Source organism: Cinclus cinclus, chromosome 26 (genome assembly GCF_963662255.1).
Source record: "Cinclus cinclus chromosome 26, bCinCin1.1, whole genome shotgun sequence".
NCBI lineage: Eukaryota > Metazoa > Chordata > Aves > Passeriformes > Cinclidae > Cinclus > Cinclus cinclus.
This window is the reverse complement of record NC_085071.1, coordinates 1,746,087-1,770,526: the sequence shown is the minus strand read 5'-3', so window position 1 is coordinate 1,770,526 and position 24,440 is coordinate 1,746,087. Positions and strand designations below refer to the sequence as shown.

General features: G+C 56.1%; 3 protein-coding genes across 5 annotated transcripts; 2 read left to right on the top strand and 1 right to left on the bottom strand.

The window, feature by feature from the left end:
* The first annotated feature begins 2,857 nt into the window (after nt 1-2,857).
* On the top strand, nt 2,858-3,644 carry LOC134053902 (cAMP-dependent protein kinase inhibitor beta-like). The gene is made up of 2 exons (XM_062509237.1): nt 2,858-3,002; nt 3,562-3,644. The coding sequence occupies exons 1-2, from the start codon at nt 2,858-2,860 to the stop codon at nt 3,642-3,644; spliced, it is 228 nt and encodes a 75-aa protein (XP_062365221.1).
* A 3,070-nt stretch (nt 3,645-6,714) lies between these two features.
* Nucleotides 6,715-10,336, top strand: FABP3 (fatty acid binding protein 3). Of its 2 annotated transcripts, none has more exons than XM_062508890.1 (4): nt 6,715-6,895; nt 7,598-7,770; nt 9,869-9,970; nt 10,087-10,336. In XM_062508890.1, exons 1-4 carry the CDS (start codon nt 6,715-6,717, stop codon nt 10,138-10,140), a joined length of 510 nt encoding a protein of 169 aa, XP_062364874.1. In that variant the 3' UTR covers nt 10,141-10,336. The 2 variants fall into 2 exon arrangements, with proteins under 2 accessions (XP_062364874.1, XP_062364875.1); XM_062508891.1 differs by having other exon boundaries at nt 6,797-6,888; nt 7,552-7,770.
* Nucleotides 10,337-11,807: 1,471 nt separating this feature from the next.
* Nucleotides 11,808-24,323, bottom strand: ZCCHC17 (zinc finger CCHC-type containing 17). Of its 2 annotated transcripts, XM_062509095.1 has the most exons (8): nt 24,232-24,323; nt 24,021-24,129; nt 23,134-23,191; nt 21,772-21,872; nt 21,601-21,692; nt 21,174-21,274; nt 19,244-19,392; nt 11,808-12,390 (listed from the first exon to the last, which is right to left on the bottom strand). In XM_062509095.1, the coding sequence occupies exons 2-8, from the start codon at nt 24,063-24,065 to the stop codon at nt 12,220-12,222; spliced, it is 717 nt and encodes a 238-aa protein (XP_062365079.1). In that variant the 5' UTR covers nt 24,066-24,129; nt 24,232-24,323; the 3' UTR covers nt 11,808-12,219. The 2 variants fall into 2 exon arrangements, with proteins under 2 accessions (XP_062365079.1, XP_062365080.1); XM_062509096.1 differs by lacking the exons at nt 21,772-21,872; nt 24,021-24,129; nt 24,232-24,323 and having other exon boundaries at nt 23,134-23,172.
* Nucleotides 24,324-24,440: the final 117 nt, after the last annotated feature.

Genomic DNA, 24,440 nt, shown 5'->3' with positions numbered 1-24,440 from the left:
TGTGTGTGTGTGTGTGTGAACATGGGATCAGGGATCCATAAGGATCCACAGGCAATCACAGAATCCTTTAGCCTGGAAAAACTCACCGAGATCAGAGTCCAACCATTCCCTCAGCCACCAACTCCTGTCCCCAGGTGCCACATCCCCGCGCCTGTTAAACACCCCAGGACTGGTGACTCCAAGGCCTGCACTCCAAGCCCTCAGCCCTTTCCATGCAGGATTCCTCCCTAAAATCCAGGGAACCCCCTGGAATGTGTGTGCCCGTGTGCTCACACCATCACACACCGGTGCGTGTTCCCAAACACTCCCAGGGACACGGTGGGACACCCGCAGGATGTCACACGTGTCCCTGTGCCAGGCTCAGGGCTCCCCCAGGTGCTGCTGTGGCACAGGCAGTGCCAGGGAGGGACGTGACCTTGAGCAGGTGGGGGATGAGGACAAACTCTGGGACAAGGAGGTGACACAGCTGCAGCACTGGGAGAAGTGCCACAAGTGCAGACACAGTGACAGGGAGTGTCACACAGTGTGGCAGGGGGTGTCACACAGGCACAGACTGACAGGGAGTGCCACACGTGCACACACATGTGACAGAGTGTGCCACACAGGCACACACATACGACAGGGAATGTCACAAATGTGTATACATGTGACAGGGAGCACCACACTGTCACACAGGTGTGACAGGGAGCGCCACACATGCACACACAGTGTCATGGGGTGCCACACAGTATCATGGGGTGCCATGCATGCACATACATGTACAGTCACATGGAACAGCCCAGCCAGAGATGACACACACAAACACACACAAGTGTGACAGTGCACACACATGGGACAATGCACACACCTGTGACAATGCACACACATGGACAATGCACACACATGGACAGTGCACACACCTGTGACACTGCACACACCTGGGACCATTCACACACATAGGACACTGCACACAAATGTGACAATGCACACCCATGTGACAGTGCACATACCTGTGCTAGAGCAGTGCAGGTGGCTCCAGAGGGCAGTGGCCATGCAGGTGTACAGGGAACCTTTGTCACTGCCCCTGCCTTTGTCACCACCAGCCCGGCCCCATGCCTCAGTTTCCCCCCCAAGCAGAACCCAGGTCTTGCCCCTCATGGCACAGCCACCCCAGCAGCGATCACTAATTAACTAATCACTAATCACCTCCCGGGTTAATAATTTATTTCTGTCCCTCCCCTGCAGCCGTGGTGACCCCTCCCATGCACAAAGCGCCTGTGCCCAAGGACTTTGGCTTGTCTTCCCTGCAGTGATTCCCAGCAGGAATTCTCAGGGATTCCCAGTGATACCCAGCACTGATTCCCAGTGATTCCCAGCACTGATTCCCAGCAGGAATTCCCAGCAGGACACAGGTGAGTTCACACCCCTACTGCCACCACCTTGGGGACAGCAGTCCCAGCATTACCACCAACACCTGGCCTGGAAGGGACGGGGCTGCTGGGGTGGTGGTTTGGGGTTCCTGTGTTTTATGGGGGGTGGATTGGATTTGGGGGCTGGAGGGCACCTTGTCCCTGCCAGGTCCTGTGCCAGCCCTGTGCCACTCCCACCTCCCATGGCAAAAGCCCAAAGTGTTACCTCGAGTCCCTCACCTGGAGCTGGGCAAATACCTCAAGAAGGTCCCATCAGCACAGGCATCAGGATGGCACCATGCAAGATGGATTTTCCTGATTCCAGCAGCTTCCCAGGAGAGCCCCCACCCACCCAGGACACCCCAGCATTGCTGCTGCCTGCCTGGCTCAGCAAGAGCCACTCTCCAAGGGACACGGTGATGTCCCCAAGTTGGGGACTCCATGTAGTTCACTGGTAGTGCTGGCTCAGCCTTCCTCCCTGTCACCTCTTCATCTCCATCCATCCATCATCCATCCATCCATCCATCATCCATCCATCATCCATCCATCCATCCATTCATCCATCCATCCATCATCCATCCATCCATCCATCCATCCATCCATCATCATCCATCATCCATCCATCCATCATCCATTCATCCATCCATCCATCCATCCATCCATCCATCATCCATCCATCCATCCATCCATCCATCATCCATCCATCCATCCATCCATCCATCATCCATCCATCCATCCATCCATCCATCCATCATCCATCATCCATCCATCCATCCATTCATCCATCCATCCATCATCCATCCATCCATCCATCCATCCATCCATCATCATCCATCATCCATCCATCCATCCATCCATCCATCCATCCATCCATCCATCATCCATCCGTCCATCCATCCATCCATCCATCCATCCATCCATCCATCCATCCATCCCACCATAGACAAGGCTCAGAGCAGCCCCCCAGGGTGGGGGGTGCTGTGGGTGCTCCCAAGGATGTCTCCCTGTTGTCCCCCACCCCAGACTCACTCCCTGCTCCCATTTCACCCCCCCTTCCCCCAGCCCATTGGTGACCCCCTGCGCTCCTCCCCCAGGTCGGAGCCAGAGGGAACCCAGCTGGGACTGATCCCTGTTCCCTGTGGTGTCCCTCAGCTGGGCACGGGACAGGCACGGTGCCAGGCCAGGCTGGAGGGTGCCCGGTAAGGCAGCCTGGGGTGGGGATGCTGGTGGGACCCCAGGGAACCCCTCTACGTGCTGCAGTGACCAGCGGAGATCAGAGCACCCAAAGGTGCCAGGGTGGTGGTGGTGAGTCTCAGGGGCAGCGTGGCCCTGCCTTTGCTCCTGGGGGAGCAGAGGGGGTGCAGGAGGGAACAGAGGGCACCAGAGCACACAGCCCGGAGCAGAGCCGGGTCCCTTTAGCTCGCCATGCTCTGGGGGTGACAGAGGGGACATGTCTCCACAGGGTTAGTATGACTGAAGTGGAACCCGTGCTGGACTTCGCATCCTCCGGCAGGACGGGCCGGCGCAATGCCCTGCCCGACATCCTGGGCTCACCCGCCGGTGTCAGCCCCGCGGACCTGCCCCTCAAACTGGCTGAGATGTCCCTGAGCGCAGGTGGGTGACCGGGGGGGGTGGGGGGGAGCAGTGACAGGGGTTCCCATGTTCATCCCGGGATAAGGACATTATGTGCTTAGGAATAGGGACACTGAGAGGCTGGAGCATGTCCAGGGCAGAGAATGGAGCTGGGAAGGGGCTGGAGCCCCAGGAGAGGCTGAGGGAGCTGGAAAGGGGCTCAGCCTGGAGAAAAGGAGGCTCAGGGGGGCCCTTGTGGCTCTGCACAACTCCCTGACAGGAGGGGACAGCCAGGGGGATTTGGGATCCGCTCCAGGGAACAGGGACAGGAGCAGAGGGAACGGCCATGGGAGGTCCAAATTGGATATTGGGGAAAATTTCCCCACGGAAAGGGTGTTCAGGCACTGGAACTGCCCAGGGGAGTTTGGAGCCCCCACCCCTGGAGGTGTCCAAGGAATGCTTGGTCACTGGGCTAATGACAATGTGGGCATCGAGCACAGGTTGGACTCGATGCTCTTGGAGCTCTTTTCCCACCTAGATGATTCTGCGATTCCGTGCTCTGATCCCATCCCTTGACCTCTCCCCTGGTCTCTCCTGGCAGGCAGTGCCCAGGACATGCAGTCGCCCTCAGCGGAGGTGCCCTCTCCGCAGCCCCCCAGCCCCGAGCTGAAGGACACGTCCTAACCCCGCCCGGGGGGGACATTTGTGACCGGCGGAGGAAGGAGGAGGCTGTGGAGCTCCAGCCCAGCTTTCCTGGCACAGCCGGAGTCCGCTGGGATTTCCTCGGTGCTGCCGCAGCGGGACCCTGGAGCGTCCCCCTGGCCATGGGGGAGCAGCGCTTGGCGGGGAAGCGGCGGGGACATGGAGGGGACCTGCTGTGACCGAGGGGTGATTCCCTCCCACGCCCTGGGCCAGGACTCGGGGCGGGGAGGGGATGTTTTTGCCTCCCCGGGGGGAGGAATATTTTTCTTCTGGGGCATTTGGCGGAGCCGAGCGCGGGGGGAGGGTCCCGGGGGGCCCTCCTGGCCGCAGGAGCAGCCACGGGTGTTTCTTGCTGAGTGTGGTGTTCACTGTGATGTTTTTGGGTACTACCTCGTCTCCTGGCCTTTCTTCTGGGTGACTCAGGAGCCACTCCCAAGTTTTGGGGCGGTGAGATGGGGAAACACAACCCGAGAGCCCCCCCAGCCCTTAAGCAAAGCCCCCGGGCTGCCAGCATCTCTGAGGGATCCCTCTGAGGACCAAAGCACCCCAGCGTGGTCCCCGCTCCTGGGGATGAGGGTCAGTTTGGGGTGTGGGGAGCAGGGCGATGATGTTTGGAGCACCCCCAGCCCGCCGAGCCAGGTCACCCATTGTCCCCACGCCGGCTCCTCTCCCGCAGCCCGGGGCGGGGCCAGCCGGGTCCTGCGGGGTTTGGGGATGCGGGAGAAATGGGATGAAGCTTTCCAGGCTGTGGCCGTGCTCCCCACATCCTCTGCTTCTGCCAGAGGGCGGGATGACGCCCTCCTGCCCGGGCGCTGAGGGAGGATTTGTCTGCCGGCTCTGGGAGTCGCTGGCCTCTGGCAGGATTGCTGGACGTGGGGCTGGACCCAACCCATCCTTCCATCCATCCCATTCCGGACAGTCAGCTGTAGCTGTCGCTGTGGGACCAGCAAAGGAATCCCGCTGCCCAGGTGCCCCCTGGCCACCAGACAGCCGTGCGGGGTCACAGGCAGGGCCACCGTGTCCAGCAGTCCCTGTCCCCAGCACCCCACGGTGTCCCGGCCACCATCAGACTCCCGGCCACCGTGTCTGTCCCTTGATGTGGAGGCCACACCTGGATGGGAGGGTTGGGTATGAGTAGACACGTGCAGGGGCATCCATGTGCGCGGGTATCCGTGTGTATGGGCACGCGTGGCCATGGGCACGCACTTACACGGACATTCGTGGGCATGGGAACTCGCGTGCGGGAGTGTGTGGGGATCTGTGTGTGGGCACACACTGCATGGGCGTTCACTGTCATGGGCTCTCCTGCGTGTGTACAGCCATGTGCAGGGTCATAGGCACCCACACGCCCTGGAATGGCTGTGTGGGCATCTGTGTGGTCATGGGCACTCAAGGAAATGGGAATTCATGGGCATGGAGTCCCATGGGCATGTACATCCATGTGTGTGGGCATCCATGGGCAGCCCTGTGCACGAGCATCCATATCAGTGCATCCGTGTGTGTGCATCCATGTGTATGTGTGTGCATCCATGTGCGTGTGTGTGTGCATCCATGTGCGTGTGTGCATCTGTGTGTGTGTGCATGCGTCCGTGTGTGTGTGTGTGTGTGTGTGTGCGCGCATCCGCGGGTGTGCACCCATGCATGTGTGTGTGTGCACCCATGGTTGTGTGCAGGGGCAGCCGTGTGGGTTTGTCTGTGCCTGGGTGTCCCTGGGTGTCCCTGTGCCGGGGTATCCCTGTGCCTGGGTGTTCCTGTCAGTGGGTGTCCCTGTGACGGGATGTCCCTATGTCAGGGTGTCCCTACGTCAGGATGTCCCTGTTAGAGGGTGTCCCTGTGCCTGGGCAGCCGTTCCTGTCAACGCCCCCATCTCACGGTCCCGTTGTAGAGGGAACACCCAAAGGGACAGGGCTGTGCAGGTTTGGGGCACTGCCACCCAGGTGAGGGGACAGAGGACAGTCCTTGCCCTCTGTGTCCCCCCTGTGCCATGGGGGCTCTGTCTCCCTGAGGAATAAATTATCCTTGTGACCCTGGTGAGCAGGGGCAGGACAGGCGACACCCATCCCACGGGACGGGTCCTGTGCCCCCAGGGCACGAGGTGAGGGGTCCTGTTCGCTGGCAGCGTCAGCAGGAGGAAGCTGAACACAAGCTCCGGCTATTTTTGGGTATCTGCGATGTCACACAGGGGACAGGGAAGGCAGAAAGTGTCCCCGGTCCCTCACGGCCCTAGTGCCTTTGACCCCGAAGTCCCCAAGACAAGGGGACATGCTGCAGCCACCAGGCTCCCCCAGCTGGGTCCCTCCACGACCCGGGGATGGGGGCAGGAGTGGGGACCGTCCCCTGGGGTCCAGGGAACACCGAATCCCACAGCCGGGGTGACCCCATCCACGCTGGGAAGGGGCTGGAGATGCACAGGTCCCACGGGAGCCCAGTGATGGGGGAACCTGATGTGGGTCTAACAGTGCCGTGCCTGTCCTTGTCCCCGGCACCCAAAGCATCACTGGTGGCACACGCGCGTGTCCCCACGCACACAGGGAGGGGACAGGGTCGCACATGTGCCCACACACAGAAACATCAAGCAGGATCACTCGTCCCCACAGACGCCTGGCATTGAGGGGGTGTCACACATGTCCCCACACTCTCCTGGAGTCCCCACATGTATTCCCACAACCCCCCGGTGCTCTCTGATCCCCCTGCCTCAGTTTCCCCAGCTCAGCTCTCCTGTCCCCGCCATTCGTGTCCCTGAAGGGCATCACCACTGTCGCTGTCCCCGACGTGCCCAGGGGTAGCCCCTGCCCCTCCCCACGCATCCATGGGACCACCTGGGCTGGGCACACACCCTCCGTGCCCACCTTAGCGTCCCCTACCCCGCACCCACCTCCCCGCAGAGCCCGGGCACAGCTCACGACACAAGTGCCCCTCTCCGCTGTCCCCATCCCTGTCGCAGCCCGCCGGGTCGCCCCGGGGGCGGGGGGCGGTGGCCGGGCCGGGGTGGCCGCTGGCAGCGCTGCCGGGGAGTATTTCGGGAGCGCGTTGTGCTCTTTCCAATCATGTGATGAGGACATTATTTAAGGCGGCTGCGGGGCCGGAGCAGCTGCAGGCGGTGCCACGCTCGCAGCCGGCCGGACCCCCGCTCCTCTGCAGCCCCCCGAGCCCTCTCACCATGGTTGACGCCTTCGTGGGCACCTGGAAGATGGTGGACACCAACAATTTCGATGAGTACATGAAGGCACTGGGTGAGTGGGCGCGGCTGAGAGCGGGCTTGGAATCACATCACACTTTCTTTATTTCCTACGCCTCCCCCCCCCCCCCCAAATTTGCCTGGTGAACCTTCGCCCCCCCCCCCCCCACGGGGGTCTGGCTGGGGGGGCTGCAGGCGGTGTTGGGGGGGGTCGCTGCTCCCTCCGTGGGTGGTTTAGAGGCGCTTTGGGGTTTTGTGCACGTGGGGTTGGGCTGGGTGAGGGGGTCTCGGGCTGGGTGAGGGCTCTCGTCCTTCCCGTGCCTCCCCCTCCCGGGGCAGCGTTTGGCAGAGGGTGGAGGGATGGGATGCCTGTCCTGGGTGCTGGGGGTCGCTCAGGACCCCCTCCCAGCCTTCCCCAGCCCCCGAGCCCCCATCAGCCAGCCCTGGCATGGTCAGGGGGAGTTCCCCACCCCAGAGGAGTGCGGAGAGGGGGAACAGATACCAGTCCCCCCCCTCACCCCGCTCAGGGGCTGGTGGGTGCTGGTCCCGGATCCATCTCTCAGCAAGGACAGCATTCCCTGCCTCTCCCATCCCTTTCTGCTCCTGCCCGGAGGGCGCACGGAGCCCCCAGGACCGTGAGCGGGCAGCAGTTTTGGGGTTCCCCCTCCACCAGCACTGGGAGGAAGAGCCCGGGGGTGATGCCGGGGGTAGGTGGCTGCATCGTGCCCCTCCACACCCCCTCACCCCTCGGCCCCAGGCGTGGGCTTCGCCACGCGGCAGGTGGCCGCCTTCACCAAGCCCACCACCATCATCGAGCTGGACGGCGACAAGGTCACCGTGAAGACCCAGAGCACCTTCAAGAACACCGAGATCACCTTCAAGCTGGGCGAGGAGTTCGATGAGACCACGGCGGACGACAGGCACGTCAAGGTGAGCCCCAAGCCCTGTCCCACCCCGTGGCACCCCCAAAAGGCTCAGTGGGCTCCGGGGGATCACTCCATCAGCCTGTGGCTCCAGGGTTCCATCCTGGCTGCCTGTGCAAGGGGAACATCTCTGTGCCCTCCGGGGCTGCTGCTCAAGCCTGGTCCCGTCCAGGCAGCCCCCTCGGGTCCGTTTTGTGGCTGGGCTCCCCCGGGAGCAGGATGGAGCTGCCGGGAAGGTTGTGCAAGAGCCGGGCTGGCGAGTGCCAGCTTGCTCAAGAGGAGGCCGTGGTGGGGTGGTGGGAAGTGTCCTGCCCCGGGGGGAAGAGGGGCACTATTCCCCTTTCTCGATCCCCCTTTGTGCCTGCCCTCCCAAGCTGGCAGCGCTGCCGCGATGCAGCACCGGGACAATCCCAGCTGGTCAGTGCCTCTCCAAGGGCTCATCCCAGAGCTGCGGGTCCCTGGGGAGCTAAAAACTTCCCAGGCCGGGCTGCTGCTCCCTGTAACAGCAAGGGAGAAGTCACCTGAGAGAGAGCAGTGACTTTCGTGGCCTCTCCCACCCCGCAGGAACATTTTCCCTTGAAGGAGTGGCCCATCTCCTGACTTTTCCTAGATTTCAGCTGCCACTCCCGTGCCCCACTGAACAGCCCTGTGCCCCACACCCAGCCCGGGGGCACCTCAGGAGGGACCTGGCGGCTCTTTGGGCACAAAACCCTTTCCTGGCCCCAGAGCAGGAAGCACAAAGGGCTGGGCTCGGGGTGAGGCTGGGGGAAGGGGCTAAGTGTGAGCTCCCTCCGGCCCCAGCTCCTGGAAGCTGTTCAAGCAGCAGGAACGTGTGACCAGCCCGGAGCTGCTGCCACAGCCCGGAACGTGCCCTTGGGGTGCCCCTAGGCCGGGGGCCAGAGGGCACATGATGGGTCAGCGGGGCCAGGATGGCTGCCTGAAGTACAGGGCTGGACAGGATGGGGCAGGGGGACCTGCCATGGGGTGTGGGGAGTTGTGGGGCACCCACCCAGGATAGCATGGAATGGTTTGGGTTGGAAGGGACCTTAGAGATCATCTAAATCCAACCCCCTGCCATGGCGGTGATATCTTCCACTATCCCAGGCTGCTCCATACCCTGTCCAACCTGGCCTTGGGCATTCCAGGGATCATCCAGGGGCAGCCACAGCTGCTCTGGGCACCCTGTGCCCTGTCCTCACAGGGAGGAATTTCTCCACAATATTCCATCTATCCCTGCCCTCTGGCTGTGGGCTCCAGAGCAGTGGGGCACCCAAACCCTGCGGGTACCCAAACTTTAGGGCAGTTGAACAGTGGGGGGACCTAGCTATGAGGAGAACTGGGATTTGAGGAAGCACCCAGAGCCGTGTGGGGAGCTGGGGCTGGAGCACACCTGAGCTCTGGACAGACCCAAGTCATGGGGGCACCCGAGGGGCAGCCCTCGGTTCTGGAAGGGCTGGGAGGGGGAACGGGGCAGGATGGGGACGGGCAGGCGGTGCTAGTGCTGCTGCCAGTGCTTTTCCTGGCACAAGCCCGTCCTGCGTGCCGTGGCCAGCGCTGTCACGGTAACCTTGGCACGGGCCGGGCTCTCGGGGCTGAGTCAGCAGCGGCGCTGTGCAAACAGCAGTGCGGCGAGCAGAGGCGACAGCAGCCAGCCTCTCCAAAAACCAGCCTCTCCAAAAACCCTCGCCGGGCCCTGCAAGGGCCGGGAAGCTTCGGTTCCATGCCCCTATCCCTGCCCCGCTTCTCTCGCCTCCGCGCTTGGGAGCGCGGCCGGGACAGGTCCTGGTGGCCCCGGAGCCGGACGTGGCTCCGAGCGGCGCTCCCTGTGCTGGCCCCGGGGCACGGAGGGCAGGGTGACCGTGCCGGTGGCACTCTGGGCTCACAGGGGGGCAGCCGAGGCCGTGACCCAGTGCAGGATCCAGGCTGGGCTCAGCGTGGCTGACCAAGGCAGGTGGGAATGGTGCCAGCTGGGCATCCCCACGGTGGCACCCCCAGGCTGATCCTGAGACCTGCAGGGCTCCAGGGTCCCCTCGGAGCGATAAACCCCCCAGAGCCCAGAAAGCCCAGGCAGGAAGGTAACTGTGGGTCTTCATCCATCCTTGTAGTCTGTGGTCACACTGGATGGAGGCAAACTCGTCCACGTGCAGAAGTGGGACGGGAAGGAGACATCGCTGGTCCGGGAGCTGAAGGATGGGAAATTAATTCTGGTAAGGAAATGGTTTTATTCTGAGGTCCCCACCTTGGAAATGGTTTGGAGTGGGAAGAGCTCAGCTCGGGGCTGGGCAAGGCAGCACTAAACCAGCCCCCACCCCTCTACCCCCAGACTCTCACCATGGGCAACGTCGTCTCCACCCGCACCTACGAGAAGGCGACATAGACGCTGTCCCAGGTCCCCTGCCTGCCACCCGGTGCCACATCGTCCCCACCTCCTGGCCCCGTGCCAGGCACGGCTTCCCGTGGGCTCGGAGCCGCTGCCCCGCCGGGGCCGCCCCCGCCCTGCTCCTGCAGGGGCTCGAGGGGTTTGGGTGGTGGTTTCGTGCTTCGTTGTTGGGTTCTTTTATAATTGACTGTGGGAAAAGTCACGTGGAAAAATAAAAAAAAGGTGTTGTTACAGCTCTGTGCTCGGTTTACTGAGGCGTTTTTGGCACGTGCCCAGCCGCAGGGATGGCTAGGATGGGGTTAATGACCAGTGATCCCAGTAGCTCATCTCAGCCTCTTCTCCAAGCTCTGGGGATCAGTTCTGGTTAGAAATGTGCACTCCCGCCGGGAATGTTCAGTCCCGCAGCAGCTCAGGCTCCGCGAATGCCCCTCCCAGCGAGGCCGATTCACCAGGGCAGGAGCCCCACAGCCTGGAATGAAGGTCCTGAGCTCTTGGTGTCGGGATTTGGGAGGGGAAATGGTCTCGAGGGGGGATGCAGCCATGGGCAGCTGGGCCGGGAAGCACAGGGAAGGAAAAGGGATAAGGGGAGGCTGCATCAGCAGTCCCAGCATCTCCTGCGGGCGATGCCAACAGCTGCCAACCCCCCCGAACAGCTCCCTGGAAAGCCAGAGACCGCAGGAGCGACTCCTTCCTGTGGAGAGCAAGGAACGCTCAGCACAGGAACCCCCTGCCCCGCTGGGGAGGAACCAGGCCTGAGAGCCAAAGTCACTCCCCAGAGATACACCTCCCAAAGGAGTCCCCTTGCAGTTGGTGGCCAGAAGGAAGCCACCCCCCCACCGTGCTGTTTCTCCGTGTTAATAACCTGCACCCCGTTGGTCTCTTTCCCTTGTTTTGGTTCCGGGCCCTCAGACTATTTGCCCTCTTGCTCTACCCCACCCCCTGCCTTCACCATATAAATAAATTTTTCCACAGTTAAAGGTAGGTGTTGACCCTGGCACCCTTCAGAGTGGCCTCCTATAATAAAGGCTTTGCTCTCAGTGGAATGCTGTATGAGGCTCCTGTTCTTCATCTTCGTATCACCGCAGAGTGACTTCACAGGAGAGCTGAAATAACTAGAGCTGAAATCACTAGAGCTTCTGTCACCACTAAGGGACGTGCCTGCACCCCTTGGGCCATCCCCTCCTGGACACCTCTCCAGGAAGGTCATGGCACCATGAAGAACATCCCCAGACCATGGGACCTTCTCCCATTCACATCTGTCCCAGCAGGGCCGAGCTGCTCCTGGCACACCCTCCCCTGCCCTTCAGCTCCAGTTACAAGATTCATGCTCCTTCCAGAAGTTTCTCCTATGCCTTACCTCATCACACACCCCCTTCCCATCCCAGGGAACCTCAGGAAGCAGCCAGAACTTCCCAAAAACGCCCTTTCCCATCTCTTCCATGCAGCCAGTACTGTTCCCTGCCCAAGATGAAGTGTGGAGGGTACAGAAGAAAGGAGCTGGTACAAAGTACAGCTGGAAAGGGCAGATTTATTTTCCATCCCTTTCCAAGGCAGCAAACACTCCACGGTTCATGTTTACTCCCAGTATCTCCACTACCCCCCTTTGCTCCTTGCTCCTCCACTCCCAGTGTTTGCAGAGACCAAGGGAGCTGGGGCAGGTTTGCAGCCCAGAGCTGTACCAGGGGGTTGTGGTCCCACCACAAAACCCTGTCCCCAGCATGCTGTGCACCTGCCTGTGCCACCCCAACCTCTGCATGCCACTGCACAGGGCTGCTGCACCTCAGCTGTCACAAGAGCTGGCAGCAGCTCCAGCAGGACACGAGGTGTGGGACAGCAGGGGTGCCCTGCAGGGTGTCATGAGCCTGTGCTGGCAGCAGCTGTGGGACAAAGGGGCAGCCCGTGCCCAGGGTGACAAGGACAGCTCCGTCAGCAAGGTCAACACCTGTAACACCACACGCCCGTGGTTACTTGGAGAAGGAAACTCCTTGTCCCTGGAGCAGGAGAGGTGCTGATCCCTGCTGGCTGCACCAGTGAACGGCTGTGGCAGCAGCCCAGCCTGCCCGGCTCATCCCAGGGCTACTTCTTGTGCTTCTTCTTCTTCTTCTTCTTCTTCTTGGAAGCCCTGCTGGGTTTCCCAGAGTGCTTGGGTCTCTTGCTGGAGGGCCGAGCTCCATCACTGTCTGAGGCTGAGCTGTCCGAGTCTGACTCTGAGGACTGCTTGGCCTTGTGCTTCTTCTTCTTCTTCTCCTAGGAAAACACAGGAAAAGCCTGGGAATGTGGGGAATGCTCTCCCTGGTGCTCAGCAGGGCAGCAGGAGCCTTTCTGGGCTGTTCCTGCATGGAAAGGGCAGCATGCCCCAGGAGGCAGGAGTTGATCAGCACTGCCAGCCCTCAGCTGCAGGGGCACAGAGCATGGCAGAAATCTGAGCAGAGGGGCAGCAACAGGGAAATCCAAGGCTGGAAAACACTGGATAACTCATGGAAGGAGAGTTGTTGCTCTCACTCCATTATTTCATGGTTCTTTATTAATGCAAGTTGGAAAGCTGAAGCTTTTTTGCCTAAAAAATGGGTTTGTAAACCAGCCGTGAGCAGCATCCCTGCAGCCCCAGCCCCCAGCCTGCCAGTACAGGAGCACTGGAGCATCCAAACACTCCCTGCTCCGGACAGGAGAGCCCAGAGGAGCTTCCTGCAGAAGGACAACGTCAGTGCCCTCCTGCAAGATGTGGTTCTTTGCACAACCTCCCTAAAGATGTCACCAGCCCCTCCTGTTTCCCAACTTCCTCTGTTCCCCTTCCTGCTCCCCAACTTCCCACTGCACCCGTTCCTGTTCCTCAATTTCCACTGTACCTCCTCCTGCTCCCCAATTTCTCCTGAACCCCATCCTGCTCATCTTCCCACTGGATCCTGTCCTGCTCCCCAACTTCCCACTGCACCCTCTCCTGCTCACCAAATTCCCATTGCACCTCATCCTGCTGATTCCTTCATACACTCTCCTGCCTCCCAGTTTTCCTTGCACACCCTCCTGTTCCCAAACTTCTCCGCCACCCTCCTCTCCTGTTCCCCAACTTCCCCTGCCCCCTCTCCTGCTCTCTCCCCCTTCAGAGCCCCCCATGCTGTGCTTCTGCAAAGCCCTGAAACAAAAGGTCCAGATCTGCCCTTTGGCTGCAGCACGAGAACAGCTGGTCTGGAATAAAGCCTGTAAGGAACTTTGAAATGGATCTAAACCCTCCAATTTGAGGCATGTGACGAAGCAGCAGGCAGAGATTACCCTGAAATCAGGCCTGGGGGTCACTGGGATCACCCCAAGGCAGATCTACACTATTTAATGATACAGGATGGCAATTTGAGCATATTTAATCAGAATGTCCTGGGGAGAGGATCTGATTGACCCCATGCTGCTGCATCCCCTTCCAGCAGGCTGCAGGAATGCAGCCAGGAGTTCCCAAGGGCCTGGCAAACCCCATCCTACAAACTCAGGTGTTCCCCCCCTTGGCTCTGGAAAGTAAAGGGAAGCAGGTGAATGGCCTCTAAAATAATTGTGCCTTGCACATGGTTAAAGCAAAGCTGCAGCATTCTGTGCAAGCACAGCAGCACCAGGCTTCAACAAGGACCCACCAACTTCATCCATGGCCACATCAGTGCCTGAGACACCTTCCAGGCAAAAGGCTCTGAGGGTCGTGGAATGGTTTGGGTTGGAAGGGACCCGAACAACCACCCAGTGCCACCCCTGCCATGGCAGGGACACCTCCCACTGTCCCAGGCTGCTCCAGCCCCAATGTCCAACCTGGCCTTGGGCACTGCCAGGGATCCAGGGGCAGCCACAGCTGCTCTGGGAATTCCATCCCAGCCCTGCCCACCCTGCCAGGGAACAATTCCTCCCCAAGATCCCACCCAGCCCTGCCCTGTGGCAGTGGAAGCCATTCCCTGTGTCCTGTCCCTCCATGCCTTGTCCCCAGTCCCTGTCCAGCTCTCCTGGAGCCCCTTCAGGCCCTGCCAGGGGCTCTGAGCTCTCCCTGGAGCCTTCTCTCCAGGTGAGCACCCCCAGCTCTCCCAGCCTGGCTCCAGAGGGGCTGAACAGGAATTTTTGCCCTATTTGACGACCCAAGAAAAGAAGCCAAGGAGGGTTTCAAGGGGCAGAGATGGCCACTGAGGTGGCCAAAGTCCTGGGACAGGCTTGGACAGCTCCACTGAGGAATGTGGTCCAGCAAGCTCAGCTCAGGGCTCTGACTAACCCAGCTTTTAAGCTGCTGTGCCCAAACTGGATTGTGTGTCCCAGCACCAGGCCCAGGCTGTCAGCTGGGGAAAAAGTAAAGGAGCTGTCAGCTTAATTTGTCCAAGTGAACAACTCTTTTAGGGAGCTGGAAGAGCAAAGACAACACTTAGAGCTAAGCATCCAGCAGAATCCTCTGGGATTCCAGGGAAGGGAGCACAGGATGGAGTCACTCCACAGCTACCAGACCCTCGGCACATTTTAATTCCATAACAGCAAATAATCACCCAAAACTGAGTCTGTTTTCCTGTGGGGCAACAACAGACTCACCACAAAGTCCCTGACCCACAGAAGAAAGGCAGAAGCAAATCCTCCCAGTCCTGAGAAGATGGGAAGGAGTTAAATCCTCCAGAGAAGGGGATGCAGCAAGGAGAATTTTCTCAAGCTTTTCCAGCGGGTGCACATGGTGAGAAAGTTTGACAAGACCTTCACAACCAACAGTTTCATTCCAGAGCTTGGGAAACTTTCTCAGGATGTGAGGGCTGAAGGCAGGACAGGATATGACACACACTCCTGGGGATGGAACAGGGGACATAAAAGCACACGTGGGCATTGTGCTGGCTGGAAAAGAAAAAAAAAAAAAATCAACAAACTCCCACTCTCCCCTTTTTGGGGGCTTCTAACAGTCAAGATCACTCCAAGAGAGACAAATTCCTTTTCTGGCACACAGTGGGGTTTATGGGGTGTCCTGTGCAGGGCCAGGAGCTGAACTAAGTGATCCTTATGGCTTTTCCAAGCCTGAATTATTCCATGATTGTCTGATTCTTGAAGTGCAGAAGTGCAGGCAGCACAGCAAATCAGCACAGCCTGGGCTGGAGGTGCACCAGCAAACACAGAGAGCTGAGCATTCCCAGTGGAAAAAACGTGGCTGCTCCAGCCCTGGAAGGACTTTAGAGCAGCCTGAGACAGTGGAAGTGTCCCTGCCATGGCAAGTGTGGCACTGGATGGGATTTAAGGTCCTTCCAACCCAACCCATTCCATGATTTTATGATTTTCAGTAGCAGGAGGCAGCACTGCTGCATAATCCTCCTGCACAAGTAGCAGCCTGCTCCGGAGCACAGCTTTCCTTCAGTCCAGCTTCCCAGCCCTGCACAGGTCACCAGGGAACGCTGTGCAGGGGCTGTTCCCAGCTCAGGGATTGCCCAGCAAAGCCCAGGTTTGTGCCTGCAGGGACAGCCCTGAGCTGCCAGGTGCCCTCCAGCCGTGCTGGATGGGGCTCAGCTCAGCTCTGGGCACACCCAGCACTCCAAGCACTGCACTTTGGCGGATGTTTGGAGAGGATTTGGCCCAAGCAGCTCTCAGTGCAGAGGGCTCACAGCACACTGAGCTGCACTTCATGGTTCCCTGCACATTCTGCTCCACCTATGCAATTATCATACCAGAACCCAACAAAAGTGCTCCAGAACATCTCCCCAAGCCCCTGTTGGAGCTGCCAGCAGGACAGCAGCAGGCTGGGCTGGAGCCCAAGTGCTGGTTTTCACAGAATTCCTTCCCTACTGCTCCAAAAACTCCTCTAAGAGGGGCCCCTCCAGCACTCCACACTCCCTCCTGCCCTTTGTGAGAAAACTGCTCCAGGCTGTGCCCTCAGAATGTTACAACAGCTCATTCCTCCTAAAGGTATTTGGGGTTGAGATAAGAGGGGAGTGTGCAGAACTCTCTAAGAAGTTGAAATGTTTTTCATCAGACCCTTTTGAGGAATTATGATCCCACTCCAGGGCTTTGTGTCCTGTCCTTGTGAAAAATTCGAATGGATTTCTAATGTCTGTCTTCATCCCCAGGGGTGTGCCAGGAATACTTCTAGGTTTCTTAATTTTATTCTTTATCCTCATTCCACCAGCCAATTTCATTCCAAACAAGATTCATTACATCAGTCTAAAGGTGTTTTTGCATCCTTTGTTGGAGGAGCAGTCAGAATGAAGCTGAGAAGAACCCAGCCTAGAGCCAGTAAATAAAGAGCCAGATTCAGAAAAACTTGGATTAAGACAATGTGTAAAGGGCTGTGCCCTCTTAAAGCCATGGAAGAACCAGTAAAACCAGTAAAACTGAGGATGGACCAAGGCTGGATGAGCCACAGGTCACAGAGCAAACACACTTAGGTGTGGTTTTCTCATGAAGATCTGCAGGAAAATCTGGAAATCTTCCAGAAGGTGGGGAAAAGAGCAGCAAAGTCATAAAAAAAACCCAATCCCAAAGGCCATCCAAACACACCTCAAGGATGAGCTGTTCCATGTGGAATAAAGCTCGTAAGGAACTTGGAAATGGATCTAAACACCCAAATTTGAGGTTGTGTGAGCAGCAGATGGGAGGGATGTGGAGAATTTCAATGCAAGGGGTTATCCCTCGGTCAGCACTGCAGGTTTTTTCTTGGAAGACAAAGGCAGTAGGACCAGCAGGGCTCAGCCATTCCCAGCCTCCTGCCTCCCACACAATCCCAGCAGGGACACTGCTGTTCCCACAGGAGCTCCTTTAACCCCTGACCCCAGGAGGGACAGGGACACAGAGCCCGGGCCTGCCCAGCTGTCCCAGACAGGCTCCAGGGCTCATCCCTGGCACGGCACCATGGGATCGTGGCATTGCTTGGGTTGGAAAAGCCCTCCAAGATCAGCCAGTCCAACCATGCCCCCAGCACCACCAGCACATCCCCAGGTGCCACATCCATGTGGTTTATGAGGGATGGGGACTCCACAACTGGAGGACAGTTTTATCAATCCTTTCTGTGAGCGATTTTCCCCCAATATCCAACCTAAACCTCCCTCAGTACAACCTGAGGCTGTTTCATCTTATCCTTCATTCTCTGGCAGCAGCCCCCGGCTGTCCCCTCCTGTCAGGGAGTTGTGCAGAGCCACAAGGGCCCCCCTGAGCCTCCTTTTCTCCAGGCTGAACCCTCCCAGCTCCCTCAGGACCCTCCACAGCCTCTACCCTTCTCCCTCATCACCCATTTTCTCGCGATTAGGAGACAGGACAGGGCTCAGTGCTGCCACCCAAAGATGTGTCACTGTCACACCAGTGCCACTCCCATGCAGAGACCCGAACCAGCTCCAGCCTGTGAACGCTGTGAGGCTCAGGCAGGAGGGAAAACCAGAGCTGGGAAACCACTGGGAAGGCAAGGTGAGAAAAAAGGTGGTGACGATTCTGGAGTGTCTCAAGAGAGGAATCTTCAGGAAGAGGAAAAAAACCCCAGAAACTGCAAGGAAACATCAGATCCAGGAAAGCACAAAATGCTGATCCTGAACAACTACAAAGATAAATTTTATTGCTCTGACACTCAGTGGAGATTGAATCCCTTGGGACCTGGCAGCTCCCTTCTCTCATTTAAAAACACCAGCCCAACACTGGTGTCACACACATGGGAGGGGACAGGTCAGCAAGGAGATTGTCCCTGAATCCATGGAGCTATTTCCATGTGCTGTAAATCCCCGGAGCCCCAGGCAAGCAGGGAAGCACGTGGTGGCTCCCAGACAAGATCACAGCAGGCACTCGAGACTACAAGGGAACCATTCATCTCCAGGATCCCACATCCTGCCTCCAAAAAAGCTCAAAGTTTTATTATTCCAGCTCTGGAAAACATCTGAAAACTTTTGATGTCACCCTTAAGAAGGGAGGGAGATCAAAGGAACAAGTGAGACTTCAAGGAAAGCTATTAATCCACCAACCCCCAAAAAATCAGGAACAAATTGAGGACAGTGACCCACATTTCCTGTAGTGTCAGCAGGGCAAGACTCCAGTGGAAATCCTCATCCTGGTGGATGGGCAGGGGCAGGATAACAAGCTCTTTGTGCTATTTGTGCACTTATTTGTGTAATTTTCCCCCAAAACATTTAAATAACTTGAGCCTTTTCTGCCTTTTGCCACTCTCCAGGGATACAGAGAGGCCACAGAGCTGGGAAAAGGGAAAAAAATTAGAGAAAGGGCTTCGGAAGAGTAATTAAAAGTGGGACTGTGAAGGGGCTGATGGGAGAGTTTATTGATTGGAGTCTTGAATTGGATTGTGGCTGCCCCTGGATGTATCCCAGGCTAGGTTGGACACTGGGGCTTGGAGCAGCCTGGGACAGTGGAAGTGTCCATGTCCATGGCAGAGGTGGGATGGGTTTTCATGGGATTTAAGGTCCCTTCCAACCCAAACCACTCTGGGATTCTGTGAATACTCACTCATCCCTGAATAAACCTGACCACCAAAAGCTCCTGGTTTGGGTTCAAGCCTCACCTGTGTTTTATTTTATCCCATCCTGCTCCGAGTCAGAGGTCAAACACTGCCTGGAAAATGTCTCTGATCTGGTGCCATTTTCACAGGGACAGAAATTGCTCTGGAGCCTGAGAATGCTCCCTGTGCAAACACAGTCAGGGATTTTCCCCCAGGGTGCACAGATAAACCCAATTCTCACAGGAATGGCAGGGTCAGGATACCCCTGGAGCCAGCAGGGCACTGAGTCCAGATCAAAGAAAGGTGTGAGGGCAGCAGAAGGGAGGAAAACAGGTCACTGGCAGGAATACAGGAATCCAGGACACTGAAGCAATGCCTACAGAGCCTCACAACGACCAGGAAAAGCAATAATCATCCTTCCCTCACTCTAAGAATATCTTTTGAGGGCCTGTGTTGTAGCACAAAACCAGCTTGAAGGCAGCTTGACAACACAAGGAAAAAAACTAAGAATTAGTAAGAAATCTGCAGAGGAAATTCCTGTTTTGCTACAGAATCTGCCCAGAAGTGAGGCACCTTCTCAGCCCACACCTGGCTACTCACACCCACGCTGCTGGAGTAACTCAGTTGTAACTACAGAGCAAATACCCACCCCCATTTCCTTTGCCAGGCCAGCCAGAGGCCACCTCATACCTTTTTCCTCTTTTTTGAAGACTCCTCAGCGTGGCTGATCTTTTTATCCCCTTCAGGTCCTGCTGTTACTCCCTCCTCTTCCTCCTCCTCTGGAATGAGGCTGTATTTGGTTCCTCCAGGCTGCATGAAACACTCCTTGGCAAAGTGACCTGGAAAAAAAAAGGTGTTCAAAGAACAACCCAGCCCCTTTTCCTTTTTATTTTTTTTTTTGTTCTTTTTTTAGCAAACACATTTCACACACCTGAAGTGCTGCCAAGGCTCTTTTGATTATCAGTCACAAGGAGACAATCTACACTGGACATTTTTTATCCTGAAATTTCAGCTGGTTGAACATGCCCTGATTAAACAGGGGGAACAAACACAACCCATTTCATTCTGGAGGGATTAGTTAGGCATAAAATAAAATATTCTTGTCTCAACAAGTAAAAATCTGTCTCTGCAGGGGCTTAATCAGTCCAGAAGAGTGAGGGAAAGGTAAATTGGTGTGACTGGCACCTGGAAAATCAGCTAAAGCCACAAAGAGAGAAATTCAGCTCTTCTGGTTCTACCCTTTCTACTCTGGAGACATCAAAGTTGACCTACTAAGAGCTGCAGTGGAAGTTGGAGAGCTGGCACCTGCTGTCAGGAGGAGACACCGTTACTAAAAAGAAGATTGAAAACAGGCATAATCCTGGGTTTTGGGATTCTTTAAAATAGTGTTTTATATATAAGAATTCTTTAAATAGCAATAATTCTTTAAAATAGTATTTTATGGATACTTCTCTGTCACTACAGAGCCCACACTCATCATTAAACTCCTCCAGAATAGCATGAGCCCCATTAACCATAACAGAAGTAGGGCACAGCAAAAACTCCTGCACAAAAAACCCTACTTTGTGCCTCAGGAACTTGAATAAATCTACTGAAAGGCACCACAAAATCATCTTCACTCTGCTGAACCAGGCAGGAGACCATTTCAGCAGGTCACAAACTTGGTTTTAGCTCTGACAGACAGCCCCAGTGTCCCAGCAGCTGAGCTGGAGCTTCTACTGATGGCTGTTTACAGTGGGGTCACCTGGGGAAGGTTTGTTTGCTTCTTAAAACCCGAGATCAGAGAAAGATCTCAGGTATGAGACAGAGGAACCACAGAGTGCAGGAAGGGGACCTGTCCCAAACTGTGCCCAGCAGAAAGCACAGAATGGTTGGGGTTGAAGGACTCTGGAGATCACCTGGAGCAGGTGACATAGGGACACATCCAGGGGTCGGGATGGCTCCAGAGGGGCAGACTCTACTCCCTCCCTGTTCCAGAGCTCTGCCAATCCCCATGGACAGATGTCCTTCCTCACAGTGAGGTGGAGCTCATTGTGTTTGAGTTTCTGGCCGTCACTCCTTGTCCTGGCCCTATCCCCTGACACCCCCTGGGGTATTTGTGTGGATTGATGGGATCCCCTCTGTGTTTCCCTCTCCACAACAACCACGTCCAGCTCCCTCAGTCTCTGCTCATGGCTCAAGCCTTTCATCATCCTTGTGGCTTCCACTGGCCCCTCACTAGCACCTTGAAGTGGTGTGATATTAAGGAATAAACTTTTTTTATAGGATTTAAACTAAATATTTTGTTTTTGTAGCAAGTGATAAAAAAGCCTCCTCCAGAATACAAACATGGAACTAAAATTCACTCCTTACAGCCACATGTAACCATGTCAGCAGTGTGCCCAGAGCAGCCTTGTCTGCCCGTGGAGCCCTGGAAGTGTCCAAGGCCAGGCTGCACACTGGGGCTTGCAACAGCCTGCGATGGTGCAAGGTGTCCCTGGGGATTGGAACCAGGTGGGATTTAAGGTCCCTTCAAACCCAAACCATTCTGGGATTCTAACCATGAGACACACACTGATACAACCCCACCAAGGGTCATGCCTGGCTGGGACAAAGCCGTAAGGAAGCAGTCCAGACCCACCTTTGCAGCCACATTTCTTGCACACCGTGTTCAGGACAGCCTCCAGGGTGATCTTCTGGCTCGTGTAGTCCCTGAAGGTTCGTTTCTTCCTCTCATCCTGACTGGATGGACAAGAGCAGCTCCATTTTCAATCCACCCTCATCTTTAATACCTCATTTTGGTACAAACACACCTGACCACAAGGCTTTTAAAGGTTATTCTCAAAGTAAAACTTTCTAAAAACAAAGAGCAGAGCTGACCTGGCCTTGGGCACTGCCAGGGATCCAGGGGCAGCCACAGCTGATCTGGGAATTCCATCCCAGCCCTGCCCGCCCTGCCAGGGAACAATTCCTTCCCAAGATCCCACCCAGCCCTGCCCTGTGGCAGTGGAAGCCGTTCCCTGTGTCCTGATGGAAACCATTCCCCTGGGCTGCTCAGATTTACCCACTCAAGGGAAACGTTGTTGGGATCCAGGTCTTTCCCTGTGCCTTGGTGAACAACCTTCATGGAGAGTGACAGCTTCAGCTTCTCATCCTTCATCTAGAAAACATGGAATTAGCAGGATAAAAGACCCCGGTGTTAATTAACAGCCAGGATACTTTATTATAACTGAGGTTACCTCTTTCCCAATGAGCTTCACCCAGACTTTGTCCCCAACATCAACAATCTCAGAGGGTTTATCCACACGGCAGGAGGACATGTGAGTCCTGTGGACAAGGCCTGCACGAGGGGGTGCGAGAGAAGAGACAGAAACAATCCTCAGGTTGGCCTCAAAGCAAAGGACAGCAGTTCTAAAGTGCATGCAGACAATCCCTTCAATGTGTTTTTACGCCATTAATAAACAGAATTAAAAACTGATACTGATTATTTCTTTAGCTCATCCTTTTTTTCAGTTCTATAGAGGCAATTCTCCACTGAACCTCAAATTTGCAGTTTCCAAAGTGGCTCAGAGATGATAAAGCTTTGGGGTGTGGGAAGAATGTGTTTTTAATAAATTAGTTAATTAATAAATAAATTAGTAGATAAGTTAAATAAAAAAGGTAATAAATAAAATTTAAAAATTCATAGTCCACTTAATCTTTAAATAATTTTAATTGCTATTTTTAAATCGCTATTTATAATGTAGACACCACTGCTAAAGCTGTAAATGATAATAATAAATACAATTAATAAATATGTTTATGATTAAACACACATGTATTTTGGAGGATGCTCCCACTTTTTCACTCCTAGGACAGGTTACAACACCCCAAATTAGATTTTAATTTGGGTGACTGACATGTGGACAACAGGGTTCTGCAGGGGAGGAGAAATCTGGGAAAACTTTGCTGCTCCAGCTCACATTCCAAGGCCACTTTGAGCCTTCCCCCAGCAGCCAAAATCCTGCAGGGAACAGGGATTTCAGGAGGGCAGCAGACAAGGGGTTCCTTGAGGGTTGCAGCTTTCCCACAAGCACCGACACAGCTTTAAGTCTGATTTTCCACTTTATATTTCAGCTTCGTTTTAGTCTTTTCCCCCCTCTCATGTACACTGACCATTAAAAGGAGGAAAATGGTCAAACTACCTAAGTGCAGAATTTCTATAGTTGTGCCATTATCTTCAAGTGATTCTCTAAAATATCCTGAAGTTATCAAAATCTCCACTACAATATTCTGAAGGTACCAAAACCCCACCCAAAATATTCAGAATTTACCAAAAACTCAATCCCAAATATTCAGAATTTACCAAAAACCCACTCCAAGACATCCTGGAATTAGCAAAACCCCACCCAAAGATATCCTGAAGTTACCAAAAGTCCTTTTGAGCCTTTTCTGGAAATCATGCAAAAGTGCATCATCATCCTCTAAATGCTTTCCAAGGACTCCAAATTTCTTCTTAATTGATGAAAAACTCATTTTCTGAGCTTTTGCTAAAAGCCTTCAGTTCTGAGGCAGCTACCTGCCTTGGACACACCAAATGAAACAACTTCAGAGACACAAACCTTGTTTCCTGCAGCCTGGGATTTTGATAAATGCCCCATAATCTGTCACCGCAGCAACCTGGGGAGAAAATCCACACTAGAGCTGAAGGAAAGCTCTTCCCAAATTCTTCTTCTCAGCCAAAAGGGGAGAGCCTGCACAACAAACCTGCACAGTTCATCTGACATGGAGATTTATCAGAGCATCAGGTAATGTTTTGGACTTGGAAAGGACCTTAAATCCCACCCAGTGCCACCCCTGCCATGGCAGGGACACCTCCCACTGTCCCAGGCTGTCCCCAATGTCCAAGCTGGCCTTGGGCACTGCCAGGGATCCAGGGACAGCCACAGCTGCTCTGGGAATTCCATCCCAGCCCTGCCCACCCTGCCAGGGAACAATTCCTTCCCAAGATCCCACCCAGCCCTGCCCTGTGGCAGTGGAAGCCATTCCCTGTGTCCTGTCCCTCCATGCCTTGTCCCCAGTCCCTGTCCGGCTCTCCTGGAGCCCCTTCAGGCCCTGCCAGGGACTCTGAGCTCTCCCTGGAGCCTGCTCCTCTCCAGGTGAGCACCCCCAGCTCTCCCAGCCTGGCTCCAGAGGGCTCCAGCCCTGCAGCAGCTCCCTGGATTCCTCTGGGCTTTCTCCAGCAGCTCCAGGTGCTGCTGGTGTCGGAATTCCGAGCTCTGCAGGTGGAGAATCACCTGAGTGAGGCAGAGGGACAGAACCCCCCTTCCCCGGCTGTCCCCTCTGTCCCTGCACACACACCTATAAATAAACAAGCCCACGGCCACAGGTGTGCGTGCCCGTACAGAGCTGTTCGTCACCCAAATCTCCCCTGCGCTAAACCCTGATGAAAACAAAAGAAAAAATGCACACAGAGCACGGCCCAGGCCGTGCCGCCCGCTCTCCGCACCTCGCCTTGGAAGATGGAGTAGAGTTCGGGGAGCGGCTCCATCATCTCCAACGGTCCCGTGCCAGCCAGCTGCGTCCACCTCACGCTACAGCATCCCCTCTCCAGAATGCTGAGAAAAGAAATATTTCATTAATGCCTGGAAAACCGCAGGGCTCAGAGGCTTGAGGAGGGCGGGAATAGACCCGAGGGGAACCCGCGGTGTAGGACTGACCAAGAGCGGCGCAGTGGGACACGACGGTTCTTCCCAGACCCCGCGGGGCAGGGAGGGCCCGTCACCACCCGGACCAGCAACACAAACGCTCTACCATCACCTCAACCACCCCCGCCATTCCCCCCTCACGCTGACAGGCTGCACTCCCCGCCAATCATAGAGCGCAATATTGCCGGGTTGCGACCCGCAGCCAATCAGCACTACCCATG